Below are 23,293 nucleotides of genomic sequence, written 5' to 3'. Positions count from 1 at the left end.
CTTACTCTAATGTTCAACATGGTAGCTGACGTGTCAATTTAGCACTCGCAGTACCTCCTGTGAATGTAATTTCCCCTTCTAGGGAATTACTACACTTTGATCCCTGATCTGTGCACTTGTGTTTGGCTTGTAATTCGTTCTGAACAGTGCATGCTAAAAGCCAACAAAGGAAAAAATACAGTATATTCAATGCCACGTTTATGAGGACACAGAAAATGTAACGTGGACGTTTTAAAACAGGACCGGCCTGAATGACAGGCTGCATAATGTTGCACGTATGGCAAATAAGATGGCAGTAAAATCACGAGCTCCACCCTTCATACTGCGGCCCGTAATACCTCAAACTAGTTGAATGTCACCTCACCAACAACACAATGGAGTCAACATTCCTGGGCCGTCAACACACCCCGGAACTGTCTAATGTAATGTGTAATAAAGACATCAACAGCCACTCAGCTGCAAAAGTACTAATGTGTACAATCTACATCTCAGCTCAGTGAACAGGCCAGGCCATCTGGGAGATTTTAAAGTGAGTGAATCTGCACATATTAGACCTTGCAGCACACGACCACTTAGTCCTATAGCACTGAGCTGCAATGATGCATGCTAGTATGAGATTCTCCCATTGAGCGGTGCTCTGGTAATATTCCATTGTGCTCATCTCACCCACGGGCTCTCGTACACTGGCAATGCAGCCAGACCCACGTTTCCAGTGGCAACAAGCAAGATCACAACAGTCGAGTGCAGTTTGTAAAAATTTACTGAAGTTACAAAGTTGGCATCTGAAAAATATACATCACAGCAAATTCAGGTGATATATAGAGGGGGTGGGAAATTCATCAGGCCCTTGGGTAACAGGATTCCTATTCTGCAGAAACACCAATTTATAACGTGTGCATGTACACACTTAATGTGTGCTGGGAAAATGATGCAACAGGACAGAAAATATGATGCCAGTGAGGTGCATTTAGGCAGTAATGTATTCGGCTGAATAGGGTGAGAGACCAGGCAGAGGAGGGGGGTTGTAGCCTCACTTGAAATGGACGGCATTAGGTTGCCTAATTACATGAGTGGACATACAGATTCTAATCAACTTAAAGTAGTCAAGTGCCATTTAAATGATATTTAGATACAAAAAGAAGAGTTTAGCATGTCTGTGGTATTTCATGGGATTAAGGCAAAGAAAAACACAAAGAAAGTAGGAAGAAGAAAAAAAACGTTCCAATTAAAATAATCGTAAGGTTGTGGCCCACACTTTTAGGAAATATGTTGGGCGTCACTGACAGTTTTCTATTTTTTTTTAATCCAGCAGGTAAGTGATGAAAATGCAGAAAAAGACTCGAGCCCCACTCAGCATCAGTTGCATCTCTCCCCCAGAATCAACCCAGTGTCTTCACATGGTAGGAGCCAACCTATGAGAGGAGAGGGGGAGAACTATGGATTCAGTGGCAATTCAGACCTGAAATAAGGAGACTGAGCTGAATGTAGCAGCGCCAGCTCATACCGGAGACAACCTGTGCGGCCTCATCGTCATATTAATAAGGTGGGCTGGTCCACATCATTCATGACACTTCTTTTGGCCATTTCCTTTTTGTTCTACCAATATTTATATATGTCCGAGTGATAATACTGTGCATGACATAGGAAATCTACAGAGACTGATTGAGAGGGGATCTGATCTGATCTGGACCAGAATACAAAAGGTAATAGGTTTGAATCCCCAGGAGGATACAAATAAAACTATACAGTTAACAGTTTAACATCGTGAGGACTAAATTATCCTAAAACCTATCAACATCCAGTTGTACCAATTAATATTATTACCATACAGCATTTGGATTCTGTAAGGTAATACAAGACTGCTAGGAACCTACCAAAAAAGCAATACGTGGTGGTGGGACGGGGTGGCAGGACGGGATTCACTCAATCCTCAGGAGCTCCACGTCGAAGACGAGGGTGGCGTTGCCCGGGATGATGGGAGCGTACCCCTCACTCCCGTAGGCGTAATCGGGAGAGCAGGTCAGCTTGGCCCTCTGCCCCACGCTCATCTGTAGAAGGGATGGCCGAGCCGTGGAGGGGGAGCACAGTGTTTAATGCGCAGGTCTGTTAGAGGTGACGCTATTCAAAGCCTGCTGAACCTGCACTGCAAACCCAAACCCCGGTCCTCAACCCCGTTCCCCTCAGGTTTAAAGCCCAAACCCAAAACACCAGCATGTCTGCATTCCAGTTTCATATTCTCATGGCTCACTGGGGAAACTAGCTCGGCACATGGGAGGAACGTTCATTCCACCATTATGTTCTGTTTATTTTTGAGGAGTGGCTGTGTATTAGCAACCCTTGCAGCTCTTTCATGCAGCGCTAGAGCACCAAACTCCAACTGTGGAAAGACCACGCCTAGTTTTAATAGTGCATGATATTCCACTGTGGAACTGGCTTAATGCATGGAACCCAATACGGTTTCCTTATTTATGAATGAGAGGATCGTTTATCTGAGCATCCTTGTTCGCATCATCCTATGCAAACAAAGACCGAGGCACATATAAAACAAATCTTTTCCCAAAACACACCCAAGTGGGATTTCTGAGCCATCCCATAAGCCCTCAGTCAGCAATCACTATGACTACACACACCACAGCCGGTCTCCTGGAGGAGGGAAAAGCCGCTGCTCTGAGAGGTGCCCGCAGAGCCCGTTAGTCATTAATGCGCATCTGAAGTGTCTAATGCTTTCCGCCACACGCTGGACTGCTCTAGCTTTGCTAATGGCGATCCATGGTTATGTCCACATTGATCGTCAGAGCACCGAAGTGATTCGCAGAACCACCTCGGCCCCTCCACCATACCTGCTGAACGCCTTCATCCCAGCCCCGGATCACATCCCCTTTCCCAATCTTAAACGAGAATGGCTTGTTTCGTTCCCGGGAGGAGTCGAACGTTTTTCCGTTTGTCAGGCATCCTGGGTGGGGAGAACAGAATAGACATTCATCATACCACTGACAAGGGTTTAATCTCGGTTTCTTTTTCCCTTTAAGGTCAGGAAGCAGACACTCACATTTGGAAGGAGGGAGGCTGGGAAGTGTGTTTAAAAATGCTTATCAAAATGTATCAAACCACTTCCAATTCTCTGGTTGCGTTTATATTGTATTGGGAAATAATATGATGAGATTCCATGAAGTGCTGGGATAGCTGGGCCCAACTGTCTTTCATGCAGGGACATTTATCAAACAACCCATGGGCAGAAGCTGGCCTAGGGAACTGGCTTCAGCCTCAGGAAAAATGATGTAATCTTCCGATCATGTGCTCAAAAAAGGGATATGCAATTAGTGCACTTTATTCAGGTGGTGGGGCAGTATACTTGAGCCTATGCACACAAAAAAAAAAAAAAAAAAAAAAAAAAAAGGTTACCTAGGAAGTCATTTTGTGCATTTCTACACCCCTAACCACACTCCGATCTAAATACTTCGAAAGGCCAGTTTACTCGTGAGGATATAGGCTAACCATATCTAGCACCATGCCACGCAGGCATTTGCAGATCCAAGTTAAGCTGCAGCAACGCTTGGACGAAACAGGAAATGGCACAGGAGAGGGACTTTCTGGCACTGTTGTCAACTCGGCAACTTTGTTGCTAGATTTAGCAACATCTCAGACCCTTTTAGCGACTTTATTTTTAAAAACCTAGCGACAAATCTAGCTATTTTTTTTGGAGCAGACATTAGCTACTTTCCAACACCGTTTGGTGGGTCTGCAGTCTTTCCTGCGCTCGCCATCGCTCTACAGCTAACATGACAGCAGCTGATCAGTGAGTGCAGAGAGAAGAGTTGGCCATCTATCAGTGAGACAGTAAGGATGAGGGCGTTCACTTATTGTCCAGGGCTTCCAGCCGCATACCTACAGACCACAGACAGAATGAACCTGCGTCAGTTTGATTCCATTTCATATGATGAATGCAAAAAGGAGGAGTCACTCAAAAGGAACTACACGGTGCCAGACTTGTCATGTTTGTTTGACGGGCATGCCTTGTCCATGTACATTAAACATAATAATATGCAGGTAAGACAATATCATGGGCTTACTTTGTTTCAATAGTGAGAGAAAAATGGCTTGTGACACCAGGTTCTAAAAGTTATGTCTCTTAATTTATAAGTGTACTAAATTAAACATGGAGCATAAAATGTGAGAATCAGCGAATGATACGACCAAATGTTTTGCAAAACAAGCTAAACAACTGGTTACTGAAAAGGATATTTTGGCTATTATTTGGAAAAGTGAAATGAGAAATGCTCCATTGAGCTCTTGCTTTCCCCTTTTGATTATTGGTTCAATACAGACTTTATTTTAACACCACTACACCACTTCCCAAGTTGCCAGTATTTCAGTTTCAAATAACCGACATTTCCAAACTGTTCATATATCTCAGAGGTTCTATATATAAAGAAATCAGACAGATGTATGCGTTTCCATGATGTTTGTAGATGAACCAGTCATCTTGCAATAAGTGAGATTCACCATGACTAAATCACGCTGAACCATCAGCATTATGAAAAACCGCACACTTAAGTGTATATATCATTACACCGTGCCTCATCCTGCATTTTCCCAATTAGCCTATTCATTTCCAGACACCACGCTCTTCTAAACACATCCTCTCATCTCCCTGAAGCAGTTTCCTCTAAATAAAAGTAATTACTTATTAATGAGCCATCTGCTGATAACACCATGCTGTGATAACACCATATCATTGTGTGGACGTAGTTTAAAGGCCATCTTATAAATGTGTAAACAGGATGGATAAAATAAGCGATCGGGATGGATCAATTATTTAAAGCAGATGGTTTCTTTTTGATACAGTATAATATCCCAGTAACACCTGGAGATTATACAAAGGTCTTTGGTGCAATACCTTCTGGAATCTGTATGTTATTTAGAAATTTACCAAGGATCTTTAGCAAACAGCTGCCCTCAAATATGTTCTCCCATAGATGAAAGCTGTTGTTCTTTCCAATCCCGTAACAACGTTAGCACTATTATAGTTCTGCACCAGAAAGATAATGTTACATTACCATATGTATTTTTTTAAGGGAATCAGTTTGTGGATGGTGTGATATGGAAAAGGGTCTGGCCTATTCCTAATCTACATTTGATTACAAACAAGATTAAGGAAGTTTCATTTAAACGTATTCATAGAATATACCAAACTAAAACTTCTTAAAAATTATTATTAAGAAAGACATTGACCTGAATTGTACCTTTTGTTATAGTTTCCCAGAGTTTGGGAAACTTGTTTGGGCTTTTGCAAAATCATAGAGATATGTTCAGTCGTGCATATATGATACATCTTGTAATATTAATAGATACATATCATATTCATAAATGATCATTTTCTGCCAAGAAACGTTGCTTTATTTTTTCATAAACGAGATGGAGCATTGATTCAATACCGCCCTCTTTAAAACAAAAAGTGATTGAAACAGCGAAGACTCCCATTTTGTTAGAAAATCTTATATAGAATTGTATTTCCCCCTAGTGTTGATGTGTGTATTTCTTTGTACGTATCCCCTCTGTTTTGTATTTGTTTTTGTTAATAAAAATACAAAATAAACAAGCGATCGGAATGAGACCTAGGAATATCATTGAAAATGGCGGACTTCGATCGATTTCCGGGTCAGACAAGTACCGAAGATATCAGGACAGATAATTTTTTTTTTTTTTTAAGCCAATAGAATGATCCCCATGAGATGGCTCCATCATTATGCAACCGTCTTATAAATTAGATATAGTTTACCAAAATATTTTAATTAAGAAAACCCGATACGCCAAAACAGAGTTGCTAAGATCAGACAAAACGAATCTTTCTAGAATTGTGCGTAAGTAACATTATGCGATCGTGGATATCTCAAGTTTGCCATTCAGCCCGTCTAACGTTACCAAATAATTCGAATTTACGGGGTAGAATCCTACAACTCCTATACGATAAAAATTAAATAAAAAAAACTTAGTCAGGAATGCTGTTTGCGATCCCCAGGTTTACAAATAAAATTAATTTGCTAAAAGGTCCATTCAAATAATTGCTACAAAAGGTAGACAGACGAATAAAAACTCCCCTTTTGTTTTACCAAACAAACACGGTAATGCTCAGGAGGTTCAGACTTCAAACGGCTGATCCAGCAAAGGGAGGAGACCAGGCGAACGTGCAAGATCGACGTTTAGCCAAGTTCATTCAATTCCGCAGGAACACCAACGCTGTCTGGTGTCGGTTTGTGTGCACACGCGTAAACGGCCGCGAATCAATCATTTGCATTGCAGTTTAGCACGCAAACCAGAGAGCTAGTTAGCCAACTATCGGTTAGCTAGATCGTTAACATGCTTACTCACCAACATAATGCACCACGCACTTCTGTCCTGGTTTGGGAAAAGTTTTTCCTGTAAAAGGCACAAAGAAACTAGAGGTAGCCACTTGTCAAGGTTAGAAAAATGCCTGGCGTTAAAGGGATACAATATATCGTGTAAACGACCGGGAATGTATACATAAAATGATGCCTACCGTCTCCCGGATGAATCGTCTCAACCTCGACTCCCATTTTGTTCTTTGATATTTTTCTCCAATTCGGTTCCTCTAACAAGCTACCAGCGGAAGCTGCGCCTTCGATGCCGGAAAATAAAGACTTGAATGGGAGCGATGGATGGGTGGGGTGGGATCATGCGGTTCTGTGAGTGGTCTATGGTGGGTGCCATAGAGCGAGGAACTGAAGAGGGTGGGCGGAGCTAGACAGTAATGTATCCCCTTTTCCTCCACTACCACCTCATCTCCTCCGTGCCCCGGAAACCGACCTTTGTGACCTCCCTCCCTCGAGTGTCCCAATCGGGTCCCAATCATTTTATATACCACTGAACTTCTTTAAAGGGTTCATTGTTATATACCAATAAAGAACTAGAAGGGAAATGTGGTTTTATTCTATTTTATTCAATACGATACTTCCGCATGTGGCACCATCGCAAGATGGCTGCCACGGCCCGGAAATAGTGATGAGTATGCCATGTTTGTCCTATGAGTGTTGTAGAAATCCATCGAACTCGCTCCAGCGCGAAGTAGGAGCCAAAAGCTCACATTGTGGTAATCAACAGAAGCAGGAAATTACATTTGACATTTTTCCGGGATCAGATAATTTTATAGGCAGAACAGAATAGAGAAAATTATGACCAAAATTCACAATTATGAATGCGATGCCTAGGCGAACTGATCTCTGATTGGTTAAGAACAAAACCGATGAAATTTGTAACAGGCTCTTGAGACAACCATAGTAGCTTCACAGCTTCATCACATGACGGGACCTAGTCCATTGCTACTTCAATTTCTCTCAGAACTTCAGAGATACAGCCATGGGGAAGACACCATTAATACAGTGTTCTCATTAGAAGAGATGAGAAGAGCAATTAAGAAATCTGGGTTAACATCTCCTGTTAGAGAAGTTTGTTACATAATGTTAAATAATCTAAGTAATATAGCTTTAGAAGTGTTTATAGAACTTTTAAATAGAATATGGCAGGAGGGTAGATTGCCCAGAAGAACATGATGTCTTATTTCATCAGGGAACGGATAGCTACATCAGAGTGCACAATACATGCAATGTTAATTTAATGCTGTATTAAAATAATTTACCTGGACTTGGTTAACTGTAGCAATAATTTGGAATCTAAGACAATCTAGGGTGGTTCTCCACAGGTGAGTTGCATACCTTGTTGCGAGTTGTTATATTTTAGGATTTGGCTATAGCCAGCAGGTTCATTTATTAAGAGTAATTGCAGTACAGCGTCATCCCCCGCTCGTCTGATTGACTGGAAGAACAGGCATTGACCCTCCTCTGCAGAGCATTAGCTTTAGCACAGTTACTAATCCCATTTTACAATTTTTGCTAATTGGTATACTGAAAAATTTGGTGCAAAAATCAAGAGGTTGTACAAAGCTGATTTCAGAGGTTGTAAGTTGCCCTAGTTGATTTGAGAGGTTGTAGTTGTCTTTTGCAATTCTGAAACTGTAATTGCATGTATTCTCACATAATTTACAGATTTGTGAACCCATTCTACAGATTTGGGAAACCATGTACTGATTTGTGAATGTATTCTCCAGATTTGGGAAACCACTTACAGATTTGTTAATCCCTTCTACAGCCTTGTGACTTTTGCCTGAAAAAATACATCCTTATGTGTCCATGCACTGGGCTGCCAATCAGAACTGAACTTGCCGTGCCAGAACTGGCAAGCTGTGTAAAACTACCAGCTCTCTTGTTTCCAAATGGAATACTTTACACAAGCTTTACACAAGCTAAATTAGATTCTTTTTTTGGGAGAAGTATACATCTTTTTCACGTGTCTTAATGGACATTTTAAATGCAAGAAAAAACGAACAGGGTTTTCAATTGGCTATACAAAGTAGATAATAATATACATAAATATATGTGATTGATTATGCAGTAGCAGAATCTCTTACTACATAATGAATCACAGAACCTTTAATATGAGTATAGGACAAGAGTGGAGGACATTTGATTTCTTCATTAAGGCCTTTGTGTCTTCATTTTACAAGTAATGTTAGTTTGAGTCCATGCAGGACAGAGTCAAAAGGAAAGGCAAGACAAAATTATGCCTGTTAAATATTCACATTCAGAAACCAAACTCAATAGACGAAAAACTCAAATATGAAGTACAATACAAAGTAGTATTGTAAATGTAATAATTTTGAACATTTTCCCTTAGCTTAGACAAAAAGTTGCATATACTATGCCCACCATAATTATATTTTCCTACAAATTTTCATAAATGGTTCAGCTGACATGGTACCTTCTTCCTGACATACAGTAACACCCACACAACGTCTGCATGGCTGTTGACCTGAGCACTAGATTTCTGTAAAATTTAAAACAGGTAAACTTATTTTGTTTGTGTGCATGTGCATGTGAATGCATTCAGTGTAGACCTGCTTCACAGTTTGTTGTGCTGTGTTCCTGAGCTGTGATACAGAGCTGTGTTGACCCAGCACTGCAGGACTCACTCCAGCATTAAAATCTCATCACTGGGGCCTGGCTGTGATTTGGAATCTGATTTCAGACTACACCCAGGTGAGCTGAGAGCCATGGTCTGTCCTGAGGCTGGACCCGAGTGACTGATGACTGGGCTCCAGTGGTGTTCTGAGGCATGCAGAGCTGGTGGCCTCCTTCCTATCCAGACAGAAGGATATGAAAAAAGTAGCTACAGACACACTGCCGCTGAGAGACTATGGTGTTAAAAACGCAACAGCTACTGTTTATGGATGTGATTTTCCCTGTGGTGAAAGTTTAAATTTGTACACAACGTGTGATTGTGTTTTCTGATACAAATAAGCAATTATTTCTATACAATGTGTTGATATGCATGTGCACTCACTTAACCTGTATAACTAATACATGGAGTGTTGTGTAACCAACATACAGTATATGAGCCATTCGTTGTGTTGCAGACAATTAATGTATCATTTATCTGTGTCTCATGGAACAGTGTATCCCAGAGGCAATAGCGCTCTGCTTTTAGTCTGTGTCTTGCTGCACATCCTTGGGCCTGAGCCATAGGCCCTTGAAGAGATAGTAGTACTAGGGAAAATAGTCAGAACATTCCTTCACCAACGCACATAGAGAGAGAGCCATGAGCTTAAAAACCACAAAAATTTAGTTTTGATGTGTTGATATGGTATTTTTATGTTTTATACTGTATATTTTTATATTTTGTATTGCAATTGTTTTCTTAGGCATGGAAATGGAAAATAAATTAATTTCCATAAAATGGTAAAATGAAGTATTGCTTGACTGTTGTTAATGGTGAAGCAGTATACATAATGTGTCAGAGAGAGGTGGGAGCTGAGGGGGAAGCCAACTCACACTGCTGTCTCCAGCTCTGTGGCCACCTGCTGGCGCCGAGCCTCATTGATGGGGTACCGGTAGAAGAACAGCAGACTCACAAGCAGTAGAGACAGGGGCACTGGGCCCAGCAGGATCCGCAGGGTGGTGACCACATCAGGACTGGGGCTGCACAGGCCAGGTTTATACCCTGCAAAGCTGGGGCAAAGGGCAGATAGTGTCACACTGGGGCAAAAGCAACAGCACACTGGTTCAAAAGAAATATCACACTGGAGCATTAGACATGTGTTGGTAGTGGGTATGGGTAGTATGGATGGGGCATATGGAGATGGGATGGTTTAGAATTTGGGGGAAGGAGCCTTTTAACCAAAAGGTTTTAGGTTTGAAGCTCAGGAGGAAGAATTGTGGGTGCACTACACAGCAAAAAGTTTTGCTTATCTCCAATTATTTTAGTGAAATAGCCAGCAGGGTCGTTCCTAGTGCTGGACGATGCATTTCAATAATAGTAAGATGTAAAAATTGTCCTGAGATAAGTGGAGGGGAGGTGGGGGCATAGTTTGCGTTGCCCAACCAGGGCCAATCAGCAGTGCCAGGTCAGGAGGGACAGACAGAAAAGCAGAAGGACTCACTGCAGGGTCAGTGTGGAGATGCCCACAGACAGACCCGCTCCAAATTTGTTGCAGAGGGCATAACAGGAGAAGAACATGGGCTCCAGGTCTGTGCAGCTTGGGTTCTTCACTTTGAAGTCATCCACCACGTCTGGCAGCATGGACCTGCTCGGGGCACACGGTTAGGTCACCAGTAAGAGCACTTCAGGATGACCTGGTGACTACTCGGGGCCAATAAAATGACTGAAGTGAACCATAGGGCTGAATGCTGTTGCAGAAATGCAATAGTGGGTGGGGCTTGTTGGCCCTGCACTCACTGGGGATATGTCTCACCAGGGCAGCAGGAAGAGTGTGGCCAGACTGGAGCCACTCAGAACTGACATGGCCATGTAGACTGGCAAGTTACTGGGCACAGAGGGAATGAGAACCAGAGGCGGAATATAGACCTACAGCAACACAGAATCATATTTGCAGATAAAATCAATATGTAGACCTACGGAATCATAATCAAAATAACATTAATACACTGAACTACAGAATCACAGTCACACCTAATATTAATATGTAGACATCATATGCACAGATAACTAACATTATTATGCAGGCTTACAGGAACACACATAATCACACAGAGCATTAATATGTAGACAGCAAAGAGTCGTAAGGCACCATGGCGCATGGATGGCTCACGGCCTTCGATGGAATCCAGACCATGCTAGCACCGATTGTGGTTGGTAGCTCTCTTGGGCGACGCACAATTGGCGCCTGCATCACCCAGGGTACAGGAGGGTTCAGTTAGATAGGATCTGTGATTCTTTGCTCTTGAGTGACCCGCCCCCCCCCCAATCGAAAAGGGCACTCATAAGGCCGCAAGTCAAAGCTGCGTATGAGAGGTCTTCCTCCGACCCCTGTCTGTGCGTGCATAGCTGTGGTCTGCCATGTGAAAAAAGAAGCAGATGTTGGACAAGACATGTTTCGAAGTGGAACCTGTGATCTGAATTGGTTTGCAAATGGGACGCAGCTGCATTTGGAAAAAGTTGCACATTCCAGATTGGGATGGCAATTGGATATTTCCAGCCCCGGGTTGGCTGGCAAGTAAAAAAACAAACATTGCACTAATATTGCAACATAATCTCATAGTACTCATCCCTCTTCCTGTGTGAACACTCATTTATTCCACCGGGTTGTACACTCACCATCATGCCAATGAACATGGTGGTCTTCTTGCCGATCCGCACCAGAAGCATTTGCCACACTGGAACAGAGATGGTGGCTGTCACCTGTGCAAAGCAATATAGAGGGGGGTTTGAGGTCAGAGGTTAGAGAGTCCTACTCATCTGTCTCACAGCCATAGACTGTAGAAAAAGGACAAAGTGACTGACGTCATCCATTGACTTTCAATGGGCTTGCAGAAAGCGCTGCGAAACTGAGGAAGTGCAGTTTTTGTCCCGCCGCCTAGACTGCACAGTAGGGAAAAGGGGGCAGCCTTATATGGTCATGAAGTTTGAGCCAGGTCCGGGCCATCCACTAAGCCCTATACTGAATATATTGAAAGCCCTATACTGAAGAAAACCGCACTGGCACTCAACAAGACCAGAAAGTGAGCTTCAAAAATGAAGCCTGTTTTTGGCTGCCTGGGCACAGCACAGACTCATTTAGCACATTCAGAAAAATGCTGATGAGAAAAATTCCAGTGCATAGCCTGGCGAACAGCTGTGGAAAGAGGTGTGGCTTACCAGCAGGATGAGTATGTAGTACTGGAAATAGCCACCCAGCTCCGCATCAAGGGTAAAGAAGAGGGCCAGATTCCCCAGGGACATCTGTCGCAGGGGAGAAGTCAAAGTGAGACTGGCCTCAGTATTTTTAATCAAAGGACACGTAGTCACCGAAGCACAACCTGCTTCAGGCAATGCAGAAAAATCATTTTTTTCAGACAAATATACGTGTGTCTAATAGTTTTACCTGTCCTCTGAATTCATATCATGCATATTAAGCTTGCCTTTATGTTGTTTGAGCACAAATAGCTTAACATATAGCTTAACATTGAAAAAAGTTTTAATGAGCACATTTTCAAATGCAATGTTCCTCATTTAGTTTGGTCCACCCACCCCCTGAACACGTGTAGGTGTATGCAAATGAACCAAGACTAAAACTCTCACTGAATTAAGCATTAAGGGCAATGTCTAGTTGCTGTTAAACAGAATGAGCCCCCTTAGTAGCAGGTGCCTGCTGCCTGTTCACCTGGAGGCGGTGAGTGTGTTAGCAGATCACCTGGAGGAGCTGAGTTTACCTGGAAGGCCAGAGAGGCGAAGAGGAAGCCAAGGACGAGGCGCAGGTAAGGGGTGTGTCTTAGCAGCATCTTTGCGCCAGACGGGTTGTGTTCCGGTGCCTCGGAGGAGGTGGGAGCTGTGCGGAACATGTGTAAAGCAAAAACTCACCTATAACCATGCGCATCACAAGAGAATGTTATTATATAATTAATATCATATAATAATAGACTCATGTCACTACAAACGAAAGCTGTGCCTTTACCTTGCTAAGCACCTCCCCCCAAGACTCACCCATCTGCTCCCTCACCCCCAGGAACAGCAGCATGCAGCACAAGAAGTGCAGACCCCCCAGCACCATAGCAGAGATCACAAAGGCCTTTCTCTGTACACACACGCATACATACACACACATGCACATGCACACAGACATACACACACACGCGCGTACACACGCACACACACAACACACACGTGTGTACACACACACAGAAACACAAGAACATTTAAAAAATGTCCTGTTGACTGAATAAAGAGCAGTAATTACAGGGAAACTGGAGATGCCTGAGACAGAGAAATGCTACTCTGACTCCCACAATGAAGGTTTTGCAAGTATGTTCATAACCTGCTGGACTGAAAACAGGTTAGGTGCCATGCAGGGGTAAGAAGAGTGTGCCCTCTTATGTAGGGAGTTTCGGTGTGGGGGGTGTTTTATTGTTGGAATTTGTGTGGGGGGTGGGGGGTGGGGGGTGGTGTTTTGGGGGAATCAGAGTGAGGGGTGTTTTTAGGGGATATACCGTCTCCCGCAGCGTGTCAGTGGCTTGGGTATTTTGGGGCAGGTGGTTGTATTGTCTGCACGCCTGGTCCTTCTCAGCATTATAAACCCTTACAACCTGACCCTGAATCACTGCCCCCACCAGCATGGCAAACACCTCTGCTCCCATTCCTGAAAGCCAGAGATGAAGAGAGAGAGGAGGCAGAAGGAGAAAGGTTGAGACAGAGGGAGAGCAAAAACAGGTGAGGAAGCATCACAAGCCAACCATGCAAAGACATGAACCTGAGATCTTAACAGTTCTGTCCATGCCTGACCTATGACATCTGACCTCTGACTCCAGATTCTGGCCCAGTCATAACAGTCCAACAGAGTTGGAATTTCCCAGGAAAGGCTATGAGGAGGTATATTGATGAATTCTGTCTGCATGGCTAAGCAATTGACTTCTAACCTTCATATTACATCATAGCACACACTCCTGACCTTCATATTATACGTAACCGCACACTGCCAACCATTAGACTGCTTTATAGCACAGCTGTCTCATTGTCTGATAATGTGTAAATCTGAGATACATTAATAATATTTTACTGAAAGACAGCCTGAAAGGAAGGTAGAGGGAAGGCGTCTCACTGTAGGCTGTAGCAGAGTCTCTCTCCCTCTGGCTGCCTCCTAAGAACATGTTGAGGGAAGTGTAGGGGACATGGTAACACTGCAGAGCACAGAGACTCAAGAATCAGAAACAGGACTCAGCAAGCACAGCAATTCTGAATGGAATGAAGCGCAGTTCACATAGTTTACACTGCTGAGCAAGGAATAGGCAGATACATTCGGCATGGTGACACCACTGAGTGAATAGTAGAGGACACGGCAACCACGGCAACACTGTCTACTGAAGGTAGCAGACACAGTATCCAAGGTAACCGAGGATGGTGAGAATTGCATGGGATATGGTAACCATGGTGACAAAGGATGCACAGGGCAACTGGGTAACCACAACAGAGGAAAGGGTCAGGAGCATGCAGAACATTTTGAGAAATTATTGTGAACCAATGGCAAAGGGGTGAAGAGGGGCTCTTACACTCATGAAGACCTCGAACAGACAGCTCATGCTGAGTTGCCAGAAGAAACTCAACACTGGATATTTGGAGCCCTGCAGTGTGAACCACATCATGATGTAGAAGAACACACTCAAAGGCATGGAGAACAGGATCCTGAGGACAGCGACCACAGCAATTAAAACAGTACTATAACAACCACAGTGACTGTAACAGCCCTTATAACAACCACAGAAATTTCAACAGCACAATAATTACAACAGTCCAATAACAACCACAGTGACTGTAACAGCCCTTATAACAACAGCAATATTACAAAAGCAGAACAAAAGCAATAGTATTAAAAGATCCACAGTGATTATAACAGCCTTTATAAAAACCACAGTAACTACAACAAAGCACAAAACAAGTAGATTATTTATAAAAGACCAAATAACAGCCCAAGCAATTACAACAACAAAAAAAGATTAGCAAATGAGCTCCACAGCTGAACACCATATGTGTTCCCAAAGTCACCCATAGTACTTTGGCCACATCCACTACCGAGGCCCCTCCTTTCTCGCCACCTACCAGGGAAAGAGCTTTCCAATGCTTGTCCTGGTGCTCCTGCTGACCAGATACCCCACCAGGGGGTCAGTGACAGCGTCCCAGACCCGCACCAGGAACAGGACCAGGGAAGCATAGAGGGCATCCAGCTGTAAGGCACGAGCAACACAACACAAGTGCATTCAGCACTGAGAGCTAACAAACGTGATGACTTAACAAAGCTTGGTTAGACCAACAGAAGTCTGTTTGAGGATATGAACGAGACTGAATTTCAAATGCATGATCTCGATGAGAGGGGAGAATGGGAGGGGTAAAACACAAAGTCGTGCTCAAAATTCTGATGGTTGAGAGTTCAAAGTCCAGGTGTAGCTATTCTGAGGAACATGGTGAAGTGTGCATGTTCACATTAACTAGGATGCAAACAGTAATTATACAGATAAAAGCATATTTGAAAGCAAACCTGTAAATAAATAGAAATCAGCCTCTGCTCCATGCTCAGTCTCCAGCACTGTGCAGAGACAGGTGTGCAGACTGACAGACAGGTGAGCAGGGACAGGTAAGGAGGCTCAGGTGAGCGCTCACCTGTACCACATCCAGGAGAAAGATCTGTAAGCTGAAGCCCAGGGCAATGCCGGTCATCTGACAGGGCATTCCCCCGACCGCATAGCACAGCTTCGTGACCAAGCGGATGTGCGCTGGTTTCTACACACAGGAGAATGGCTGCCGTCATCCCGACAAACTACTACAAACGCATCAGCAAAAACCGAGCAATTGACAATACAAGAAAAGTTTAATACAGTATAAATAATATTGCTAATTTAGCAGAATATGATGAAAGTGTCTACTGTAATACATAGTAACGCGGAGTCCAGAAAGAATCCGATAAACTTCAGTGGCTCACGGGCATTATGGCCACATGGCTGTCCTCTGTACTGCCTGCATCCTGGCGGCTGGGAGCCCGCTCTTCCGAAAGGCTCCCCAGGGTGGCACTCCCACCTCCTCCCTCGGCCCCCTGTGCCCTTGCACCCGTCCTGTCCAGGTACGACCGTGGCCACTGTCTCATTCCGGAGGATTCCGCAGTTGCAGTCACAACCTCCGTCTCTCTTCACTGGGGCCGAAATGATCAGAAGCAGGGGGTCATGTGAAACTCCATATTCATCCCTGGTAATCCGGGCCCTCCAGAGACCGGTTCTACTGAAATGCAGAGAGGCGGGGCAAGCGTGCGGGACACACCCACAGCGCGATTCTGGTGCTATCGCCTGAGCAGTGGTGTGGCCTCCAGTACGAGACAGAACGCAGTGTACAGGTGTAATGCAGGGCTGTAATTACCCCCAGCACTAACAAAGAGAGGAGCGCACACACCTGCAGCAGCCACAGAGACACGCCTTCAGTCCTGCTCAAGTACTCCTGCACCAGCAGGGTCATACGCTTTGTGAAAAAAGTAATGGTGTGATAAATTTGAACTGTCATATTTCATATTTTTACTAATCACTAATAACAGTCTTGTTGTGGCTAAGTGTTCTCTATGATAGACAGTGAAAATGAGTGCAGTCAAATCCCCGGACTTGAGAGGAGAGAGACAGGGAAGCTTCATCTACTTCTGAAGTAAACCTTTAAACATTACTAAGAGTATTACTGTGTTACAGTGATGGGACAAAAACAAACAATTTACCAGAGGTAAAAAAAAGCTTTATTATTTCTATTCACAATCAGCCAAGTCAACCAAGTATTCACTCAACTTCTCCTCGGCAACAAGATGAAACCCAAATTCACCCCCTCCTCTTGGAAGACAACTATGCTGTTTCACAAACCTATGAGGGGGGACACACAGTACTGTACAGGAAGTTACAAAACAGGAATGTATATCCTGTGGTGCTTGTGTCTTCAGTGGCAACCGGGTGCTGTGGGTCAGCCGAGCCAGCAGGGGGCTGACATCCTGCAGGAATCAGGTGCACCTGGTCAGCAGAGCCAGCGGGGGCCAATATTCCTGCGGGGATCAGCCCCGTGATTCAGTCCCGCCAGCGGGGGGCTGGGGCAACCTCACTTCAACCGCTGCACGATAACAGCGTTCAGGAGGCCGGCGTCCTTCAGCGTCTGGCTCTCGTCTGTCAGTTCCTTGTTGGGAAACGTAGTCATCAGCACAAACTCCACAGCGGCCATGGCAGGTCGAGCACTTGCCACAAACTCCCTCACGTCTGACACTCTGGTGGGCAGGACACGGGACATAAAGAAAGGAAGAGAAAAATAAAGAAACAAAACATGAGGCGGATGATATTCCAGGTTCTCTCTTGAAAGTATTACACCTTAAATGCTGATGGATTGTGTGTGTGTGTGTGTATGCGTGTACATGCACACGCATGTGCGTATGTTAGTTTATTCATGTGGGAGGGACATGCAGAGACAGGCAAGGCTCACCTGTGGCTGTGGTTAAATTTTTGCACCAGTCGGCCTCCATCAGCCAGCCGTATCTGGATGCTGGTCACTGGTTGAGTGTTGTCAAGGGCAACAGAGGCGCTGGCCTGCGATTCGATGGCTGCCTGGTCCTGCTGGCCACCCAATAATCCAGCAGGTGGAATCAGAGGGGGGGCTGAACTGCGTGTATATGAGGGGGGAAGAGCATGTTCACTTACAATAAGACGTGTTCAAGGGCTAAAGCTAATACAGACAGCTACCACAGCTGTTTCCCTCCTGCTACACCAAATTATCCACTAAACAATAACAATACATGTTATTGGTTATCAATTAGTGTGTACAGAAATTTTAGAAAACCTTAACCTTACATTAAAAAAAATAATCTTTTTTTTTAAAAATTTTTTAAAGCACTTCTCTGAAAAGTAACTGTAAAGAAGTGGCTGTTTGTTCCCTAGGGCCACCACCTACACTTACAAATTACTGCCCTCGTGTGGCCATACAGCACTACTACAGTGTTTTACAGAGACCGCAAATGCTGACTTCACCGAGGGACAAGCCGTATGATTGAGTTGCTTGTGTCAGACTGAAGAGATTCTACTGGGGAGAAGACACTTCGTCTTCACCTCAAAGCACTCCTCCCCCTGGTCCCACCCAGTCAGGTCCCTGGCCCCACCCAGTCCGGTCCCAGGCCCCACCCTCACCTGCCCAGTTTCTGCCCCTCCCCACCAAACGCCCTGAAGGCAGATTTGGGCTTGGAGAACTCCACGTCACGGTGATCCTCCATGTCCAGATTCACCTTCCCTCCATGAGATAGCTGCCTCAACTCCTGAGGAATCTCTCTGGGAGATGGGGGAGACACAGAGGGAGGAAGGGAGAGAGAGGGTAAAAGTGAGAGAGGGACAGGAGCATAGGAAGAGAGAAGGATGTGTCTTTTAAACCACAGTGAATCAACTTCCCTGTCACATTATATTTAAACCAAAAGAGAATCACCTTCTCCATCACTTTACATTGAAACCACAATGGAACAGGCCCTGTCCTCTCCTTCCAGCTCACACTTACCCCCGGCGCACAGACTCCAGGAAGTGGGCGTTGCCGGGGTCAGAGTAGTTCCTGAGTTCGCCGTCATCAAGGCTGAACCCCGATTTCCACAGCTTCAGGACCACATGCACCTGCCGAAACGAATAAGCAATTTGAAACGAGAAGAGTGATGGGTAAATCGGAGGGAAGCGAGAGCGGGGGAGTAAAGGAGAAGATGGACAGATGGAGGGGAAGTGGGAGGCACTCACGTCCTGAGCAGGGTCACCACGTCGTCTGTCTCCCGCCACGTAGGCAGACTCCTCCTCAGGGGCGGCACCCAAACGATAGCCTCCGCCCACAAACGGCTGCAAACACAGAACGAGAGATCAGGACTGCGCACAAAAACGGCTACACACACTGCTGTCAGTAAAGAGGTGTGTGTGTGTGTGTACATGGTGCCTGTAAGGGGAGGTGAGGGTGTACATGGTGCCTGTAAGTGGAGATGTGTGTGTACATGGTGCCTGTAAGTGAAGATGTGTGTGTACATGGTGCCTGTAAGTGGAGGTGTGTGTGTACATGGTGCCTGTAAGGGAAGATGTGTGTGTACATGGTGCCTGTAAGTGGAGGTGAGGGTGTACATGGTGCCTGTAAGTGGAGGTGTGTGTGTACATGGTGCCTGTAAGTGGAGGTGTGCGTGTACATGCTGCCTGTAAGGGGAGGTGAGGGTGTACATGCTGCCTGTAAGGGGAGGTGAGGGTGTACATGGTGCCTGTAAGGGGAGGTGAGGGTGTACATGGTGCCTGTAAGTGGAGGTGTGCGTGTACATGCTGCCTGTAAGGGGAGGTGAGGGTGTACATGGTGCCTGTAAGTGGAGGTGAGGGTGTACATGGTGCCTGTAAGGGAAGGTGAGGGTGTACATGGTGTCTGTAAGGGAAGGTGAGGGTGTACATGGTGCCTGTAAGGGAAGGTGTGGGTGTACATGGTGCCCGTAAGGGAAGGTGAGGGTGTACATGGTGCCTGTAAGGGAAGGTGTGGGTGTACATGGTGCCTGTAAGGGAAGGTGTGGGTGTACATGGTGCCTGTAAGTGGAGGTGAGGGTGTAAATGGTGCCTGTAAGGGAAGGTGAGGGTGTACATGGTGCCTGTAAGGGAAGGTGAGGGTGTACATGGTGCCTGTAAGGGAAGGTGAGGGTGTACATGGTGCCTGTAAGGGGAGGTGAGGGTGTACATGGTGCCTGTAAGGGAAGGTGAGGGTGTACATGGTGCCTGTAAGGGAAGGTGAGGGTGTACATGGTGCCTGTAAGGGAAGGTGTGGGTGTGTGTACATAGTGCCTGTACGTGGAGGTGTGTGTGTACATGGTGCCTGTAAGGGGAGGTGTGGCAGTAAATGAATACTCCCTCCCACGTACCCGTGACCCACTGGGCTCTCCAGGGCCCCGCCCTGCCCTCTCCACAGGTGTGGCCCCGTGCTCCTTGGCTCCCTTAAACAGTTCCTCCACCACCTCGTTGGGGCTCTTCTTCTTGGGAGGGCCAACAATTTCCTGGCCGCTGCGCTCCGACCCCCCAGCGTAAAACCTGCACGACGGGTATCAGGTCAAATCCAACAGAGAACAATTCAGCCAATACCGCACAGTTTAAAACCAGAGATCTTGCATAAATGAAACAGTTACTGAGCCTCAGAAGGGAGTGCGTTTTCCTGGTCATACTCACCAGCACATACACTTGCAGAGATATAGCAGGGGCACCAGACCCTGATAAAAGGACCCCGCACATTCAAAGAGAGTGAAAAGAACGCATTGTGGGAGAGAATATTCCAGAACGGTGGAATAATCTATTGACTCAAACTACAGTCCAACAACACAGCCACCAAGGCGCAGCAGAGTGTACACTATAGACTCGACTGAGCACTGCCCACAAAGGAAGAGGCAGAAGAGGGAATGGGGCAGTTTAGGCAAGAGAGGTGAGGGACAGAGAGAGATGGCCCATTCCAACCTTTATAAAATGAATAGGAATGATCCTGACCTTTGCCCTTCCTCATCACCACCCTCCTGATCTTGGACCAGATCCCTGAAGGAAGTCACTCTGGGCTGGCTCCTGTACAAAATAGGAAGAGCAGCACAATTATATTAACACTTAAGGGGACAAACAGTACAGTGAACCAACTTTTCTGATGCATGGTGTTTTTTATGTAGGAGCTGCTTATGTGTTTAAAATACAAGCACAGATAGTGACATCATGATCTTCCTGAGACTTCGACAAACATTTTCTGTGAGAATACTGTATGTCATCTATAATGTAAATCTAAATTAAATCCAAATGCACGGTTCCTTTGTAGAAATACTCATCAGGGCAGTATGGTGAGGTACTGTGTATGATCTTGGCATTAGTGATTCTAAAACACACATACAGGAACAGTACCAGACATACAAGAACAGCACCGCTAGCACTATGACTAATATTAGGCCCGGGGGATAATGATAGCAGTATTATATTTTCAGGTGAATACCATGAAAGGTTTATAGGATAAGAACTGAGTAAAAGTTTAAAATGTTCTCGCAAGGATTAAACTGGAATTTTCCACATATATTCATTTTAATTTTTACGGTAGAAGGAATTATGAAAATGCATGCACAGAGTACCTTGGACCAACAGGGTGCAACAGTGAAGATCCTTCTGGTTGAGGAAGAGTCACAATGTCATCATCGGCACCGTCTTCAAAGAAACTAGCCAAGGCGAGCTAAACACAAGCAGAGTTCTGTGAATTTCCCAAATGCTAAGCAAGAAGAGATACTGTGACACTAGCATTCTACAAAGAAACTAGTGACGAGTGTTTTATTTATCCAAGACAGTAGCCGTATCGGTAAAAATCCACTTTCTTCAACTGCCTTTCCATGAAACTGCATGACCATATAAACCATATTTTCAACCAAGTGTTTGTGTGTCTTCCATTAGTCTATCCACGTTTCATTTTTTGCAATGTAATGTTAGGGATGGCCAATTTAAAAGCTTCCCCCACATTTGCCCTGGTTTTCTCAGTGGATTCATGTACAGCTAGTTATCTGCTTTTAAACTACTGTGTGCCAAGAACGCCACAATAACAATTGAATGAATCTCAAACAAAGTAGAACTAAGAAATAATATTTAATCAGATAAACAAGCTAACACAACCCAAAAACCTTATCAACACTTCGCTGTTATTTAGGCAACTAGCCAACTGTAACCGGTGCAGCACTTCCATTGTACTATATTTGCTATGATAAAAAGAATGTATCGATAACGTTACATCAGATAAGCTGATCCTAACGTAAAAATATTCGAGTAATATCAAATAGGCAGTGTGATGATGTGACGAAGGCCAGGCGAGTCAGCCAATTATAAAGCTAACACAGCTACTAGTTAGCTAGCTAGCTAGCTAGCTAGCTAACGTAGCACACCAACCTAGCCGCTACACGGGACCACTGACACGCTTGTGTAGAACCGTCTAACGTCCCTCTGTTTACAATATGAAGCCTTTATCACCTACCTGTAAATCCCATCCAGCTGACTCAAGGAAAAAGCGCGCTCTCTCCTCATCAACATCAGTTACAGCTACAAACTCCCTCACGGCCTCCTCCTGGTCCGCCATTGTGAAATGACACAGCAAGTGTATTCCTTCTTTTCTGAGGGAAACCAACTAATTCAGCTACTTGACTACCTTAGTTCCGCTCAAATCTCAAATTATTTAACGCAAAGAAAACACTAACGTAGCCAATAAAATACAAATTAAATAGCGTTTAAAAATCAGTATTCGTGTCAACTTTACGATTTTATGATCCCTCAACCTTGCAGTAGTGGTAAGAAGTGCGAATATACTGAACTCGCACCACTCAGCTGACATAAAAGAGAACTGCACCAACTACAGTGATGTTTATCGGGAATTGTAGTTTAATATTCACAGGATAACTGATAATCCTGATTTAAGTTTTTTTACGAAGTTGCTTTAGGCATATTCTGCACCAGGGTTAGGGAACCATGGTCATGGAGAGCCAGAGATGTTCCTGGTTTTTACTACATCCAAACATATAACGACATACTGTTATTTTGTTAATTATCTGGCTTGATTATTACAGATGACCATGTGCTGGAGGTACATGGTGGTTCACCATTCTGGCTCAGGCTCTTAAAAATCAACCCAGTTGCTGCAATTCAGCTTGGATGGAACAAAAACCAGAAACATCACTGGCACACCAGAACCAGGGTTGCTGACTCAGATATTCTGTATTTGAAACAAGGCACAGATAAGGCAGGATGGCCACCATTCTTCAGCAAACATACTTTAGCAGCTTTAAATTTATCCTCAGGAATTCTGCTTCTGGTGTCCAATTTCTATTTTATTACATCACATATCTAGTCTAGTAAAGAATGCCTTCATTGCTTAATTTTGCAACATGAAACTCCTCAGATGTTCAAACAAGGAATTTAGAGACATAATCTGCTGCCGCTGGGTGACAGCAGCTTAATGTAGAGGTGTGGACTGAAGCAGTACAACATGGTGTCACCACACAACAGTCACAGGTGAACCCACTGCTGTAGAGCATATTTCACACAGCATTCTTGCTACAGTCACATTAATCGTCTGAAAAGCACACACCTGGAATTGTTCCGAAACTCATAAAAGGGGACATTCCTTAGTCTGTGTTAAGTGAAGCATCATACTGATAAGCAATTCAAAATTTTTGGAGACAAATCCCCAG

At 44.5% G+C, this 23,293-nt stretch overlaps 3 protein-coding genes across 3 annotated transcripts; all 3 read right to left on the bottom strand.

Annotated features, from left to right (window-relative positions):
• Window positions 1–742: 742 nt before the first annotated feature.
• On the bottom strand, window positions 743–6,717 carry LOC135237135 (peptidyl-prolyl cis-trans isomerase FKBP1A-like). Its single transcript, XM_064303920.1, has 5 exons — window positions 6,539–6,717; window positions 6,370–6,417; window positions 2,841–2,953; window positions 1,875–2,048; window positions 743–1,412 (listed from the first exon to the last, which is right to left on the bottom strand). Exons 1-4 carry the CDS (start codon window positions 6,573–6,575, stop codon window positions 1,920–1,922), a joined length of 327 nt encoding a protein of 108 aa, XP_064159990.1. The 5' UTR covers window positions 6,576–6,717; the 3' UTR covers window positions 743–1,412; window positions 1,875–1,919.
• LOC135237136 (sodium-dependent lysophosphatidylcholine symporter 1-like) lies at window positions 6,538–16,545 on the bottom strand. The gene is made up of 14 exons (XM_064303921.1): window positions 16,034–16,545; window positions 15,715–15,834; window positions 15,157–15,281; window positions 14,610–14,742; window positions 14,162–14,240; window positions 13,554–13,702; window positions 13,051–13,141; window positions 12,780–12,895; window positions 12,226–12,309; window positions 11,686–11,769; window positions 10,823–10,935; window positions 10,511–10,654; window positions 9,903–10,079; window positions 6,538–9,209 (listed from the first exon to the last, which is right to left on the bottom strand). Exons 1-14 carry the CDS (start codon window positions 16,193–16,195, stop codon window positions 9,101–9,103), a joined length of 1,686 nt encoding a protein of 561 aa, XP_064159991.1. The 5' UTR covers window positions 16,196–16,545; the 3' UTR covers window positions 6,538–9,100.
• A 254-nt stretch (window positions 16,546–16,799) lies between these two features.
• On the bottom strand, window positions 16,800–22,428 carry LOC135237134 (NSFL1 cofactor p47-like). Its single transcript, XM_064303919.1, has 9 exons — window positions 22,084–22,428; window positions 21,200–21,297; window positions 20,583–20,654; window positions 19,970–20,135; window positions 18,831–18,926; window positions 18,604–18,713; window positions 18,246–18,383; window positions 17,548–17,724; window positions 16,800–17,335 (listed from the first exon to the last, which is right to left on the bottom strand). Exons 1-9 carry the CDS (start codon window positions 22,183–22,185, stop codon window positions 17,173–17,175), a joined length of 1,122 nt encoding a protein of 373 aa, XP_064159989.1. The 5' UTR covers window positions 22,186–22,428; the 3' UTR covers window positions 16,800–17,172.
• Between the last annotated feature and the right edge of the window lie 865 nt (window positions 22,429–23,293).

Source organism: Anguilla rostrata, chromosome 13 (assembly GCF_018555375.3).
Source record: "Anguilla rostrata isolate EN2019 chromosome 13, ASM1855537v3, whole genome shotgun sequence".
Classification (NCBI taxonomy): domain Eukaryota; kingdom Metazoa; phylum Chordata; class Actinopteri; order Anguilliformes; family Anguillidae; genus Anguilla; species Anguilla rostrata.
The sequence above is the reverse complement of the archived record's forward strand: the minus strand, read 5'-3'. Positions and strand labels throughout refer to the sequence as shown.

Coding starts and splice junctions, on each gene's coding strand:
- LOC135237135 (XM_064303920.1), bottom strand. CDS start 6,575: ATGGGAGTCGAGGTTGAGACGATTCATCCGGGAGACG. Junction 2,954..6,369: donor GTGCGTGGTGCATTATGTTG/GTGAGTAAGCAT, acceptor CTCCCCACCCAG/GATGCCTGACAAACGGAAAA. Junction 2,049..2,840: donor GGGATGAAGGCGTTCAGCAG/GTATGGTGGAGG, acceptor TCCCTTCTACAG/ATGAGCGTGGGGCAGAGGGC.
- LOC135237136 (XM_064303921.1), bottom strand. CDS start 16,195: ATGAGACAGTGGCCACGGTCGTACCTGGACAGGACGGGTGCAAGGGCA. Junction 14,743..15,156: donor ATTGGAAAGCTCTTTCCCTG/GTAGGTGGCGAG, acceptor CGCTGTCCTCAG/GATCCTGTTCTCCATGCCTT. Junction 10,936..11,685: donor CCATGTTCATTGGCATGATG/GTGAGTGTACAA, acceptor GTGTTGCTGTAG/GTCTATATTCCGCCTCTGGT.
- LOC135237134 (XM_064303919.1), bottom strand. CDS start 22,185: ATGGCGGACCAGGAGGAGGCCGTGAGGGAGTTTGTAGCTGTAACTGAT. Junction 21,298..22,083: donor CAGCTGGATGGGATTTACAG/GTAGGTGATAAA, acceptor GCTTGTGTTTAG/CTCGCCTTGGCTAGTTTCTT. Junction 20,136..20,582: donor GGTGATGAGGAAGGGCAAAG/GTCAGGATCATT, acceptor CCCGTCGTGCAG/GTTTTACGCTGGGGGGTCGG.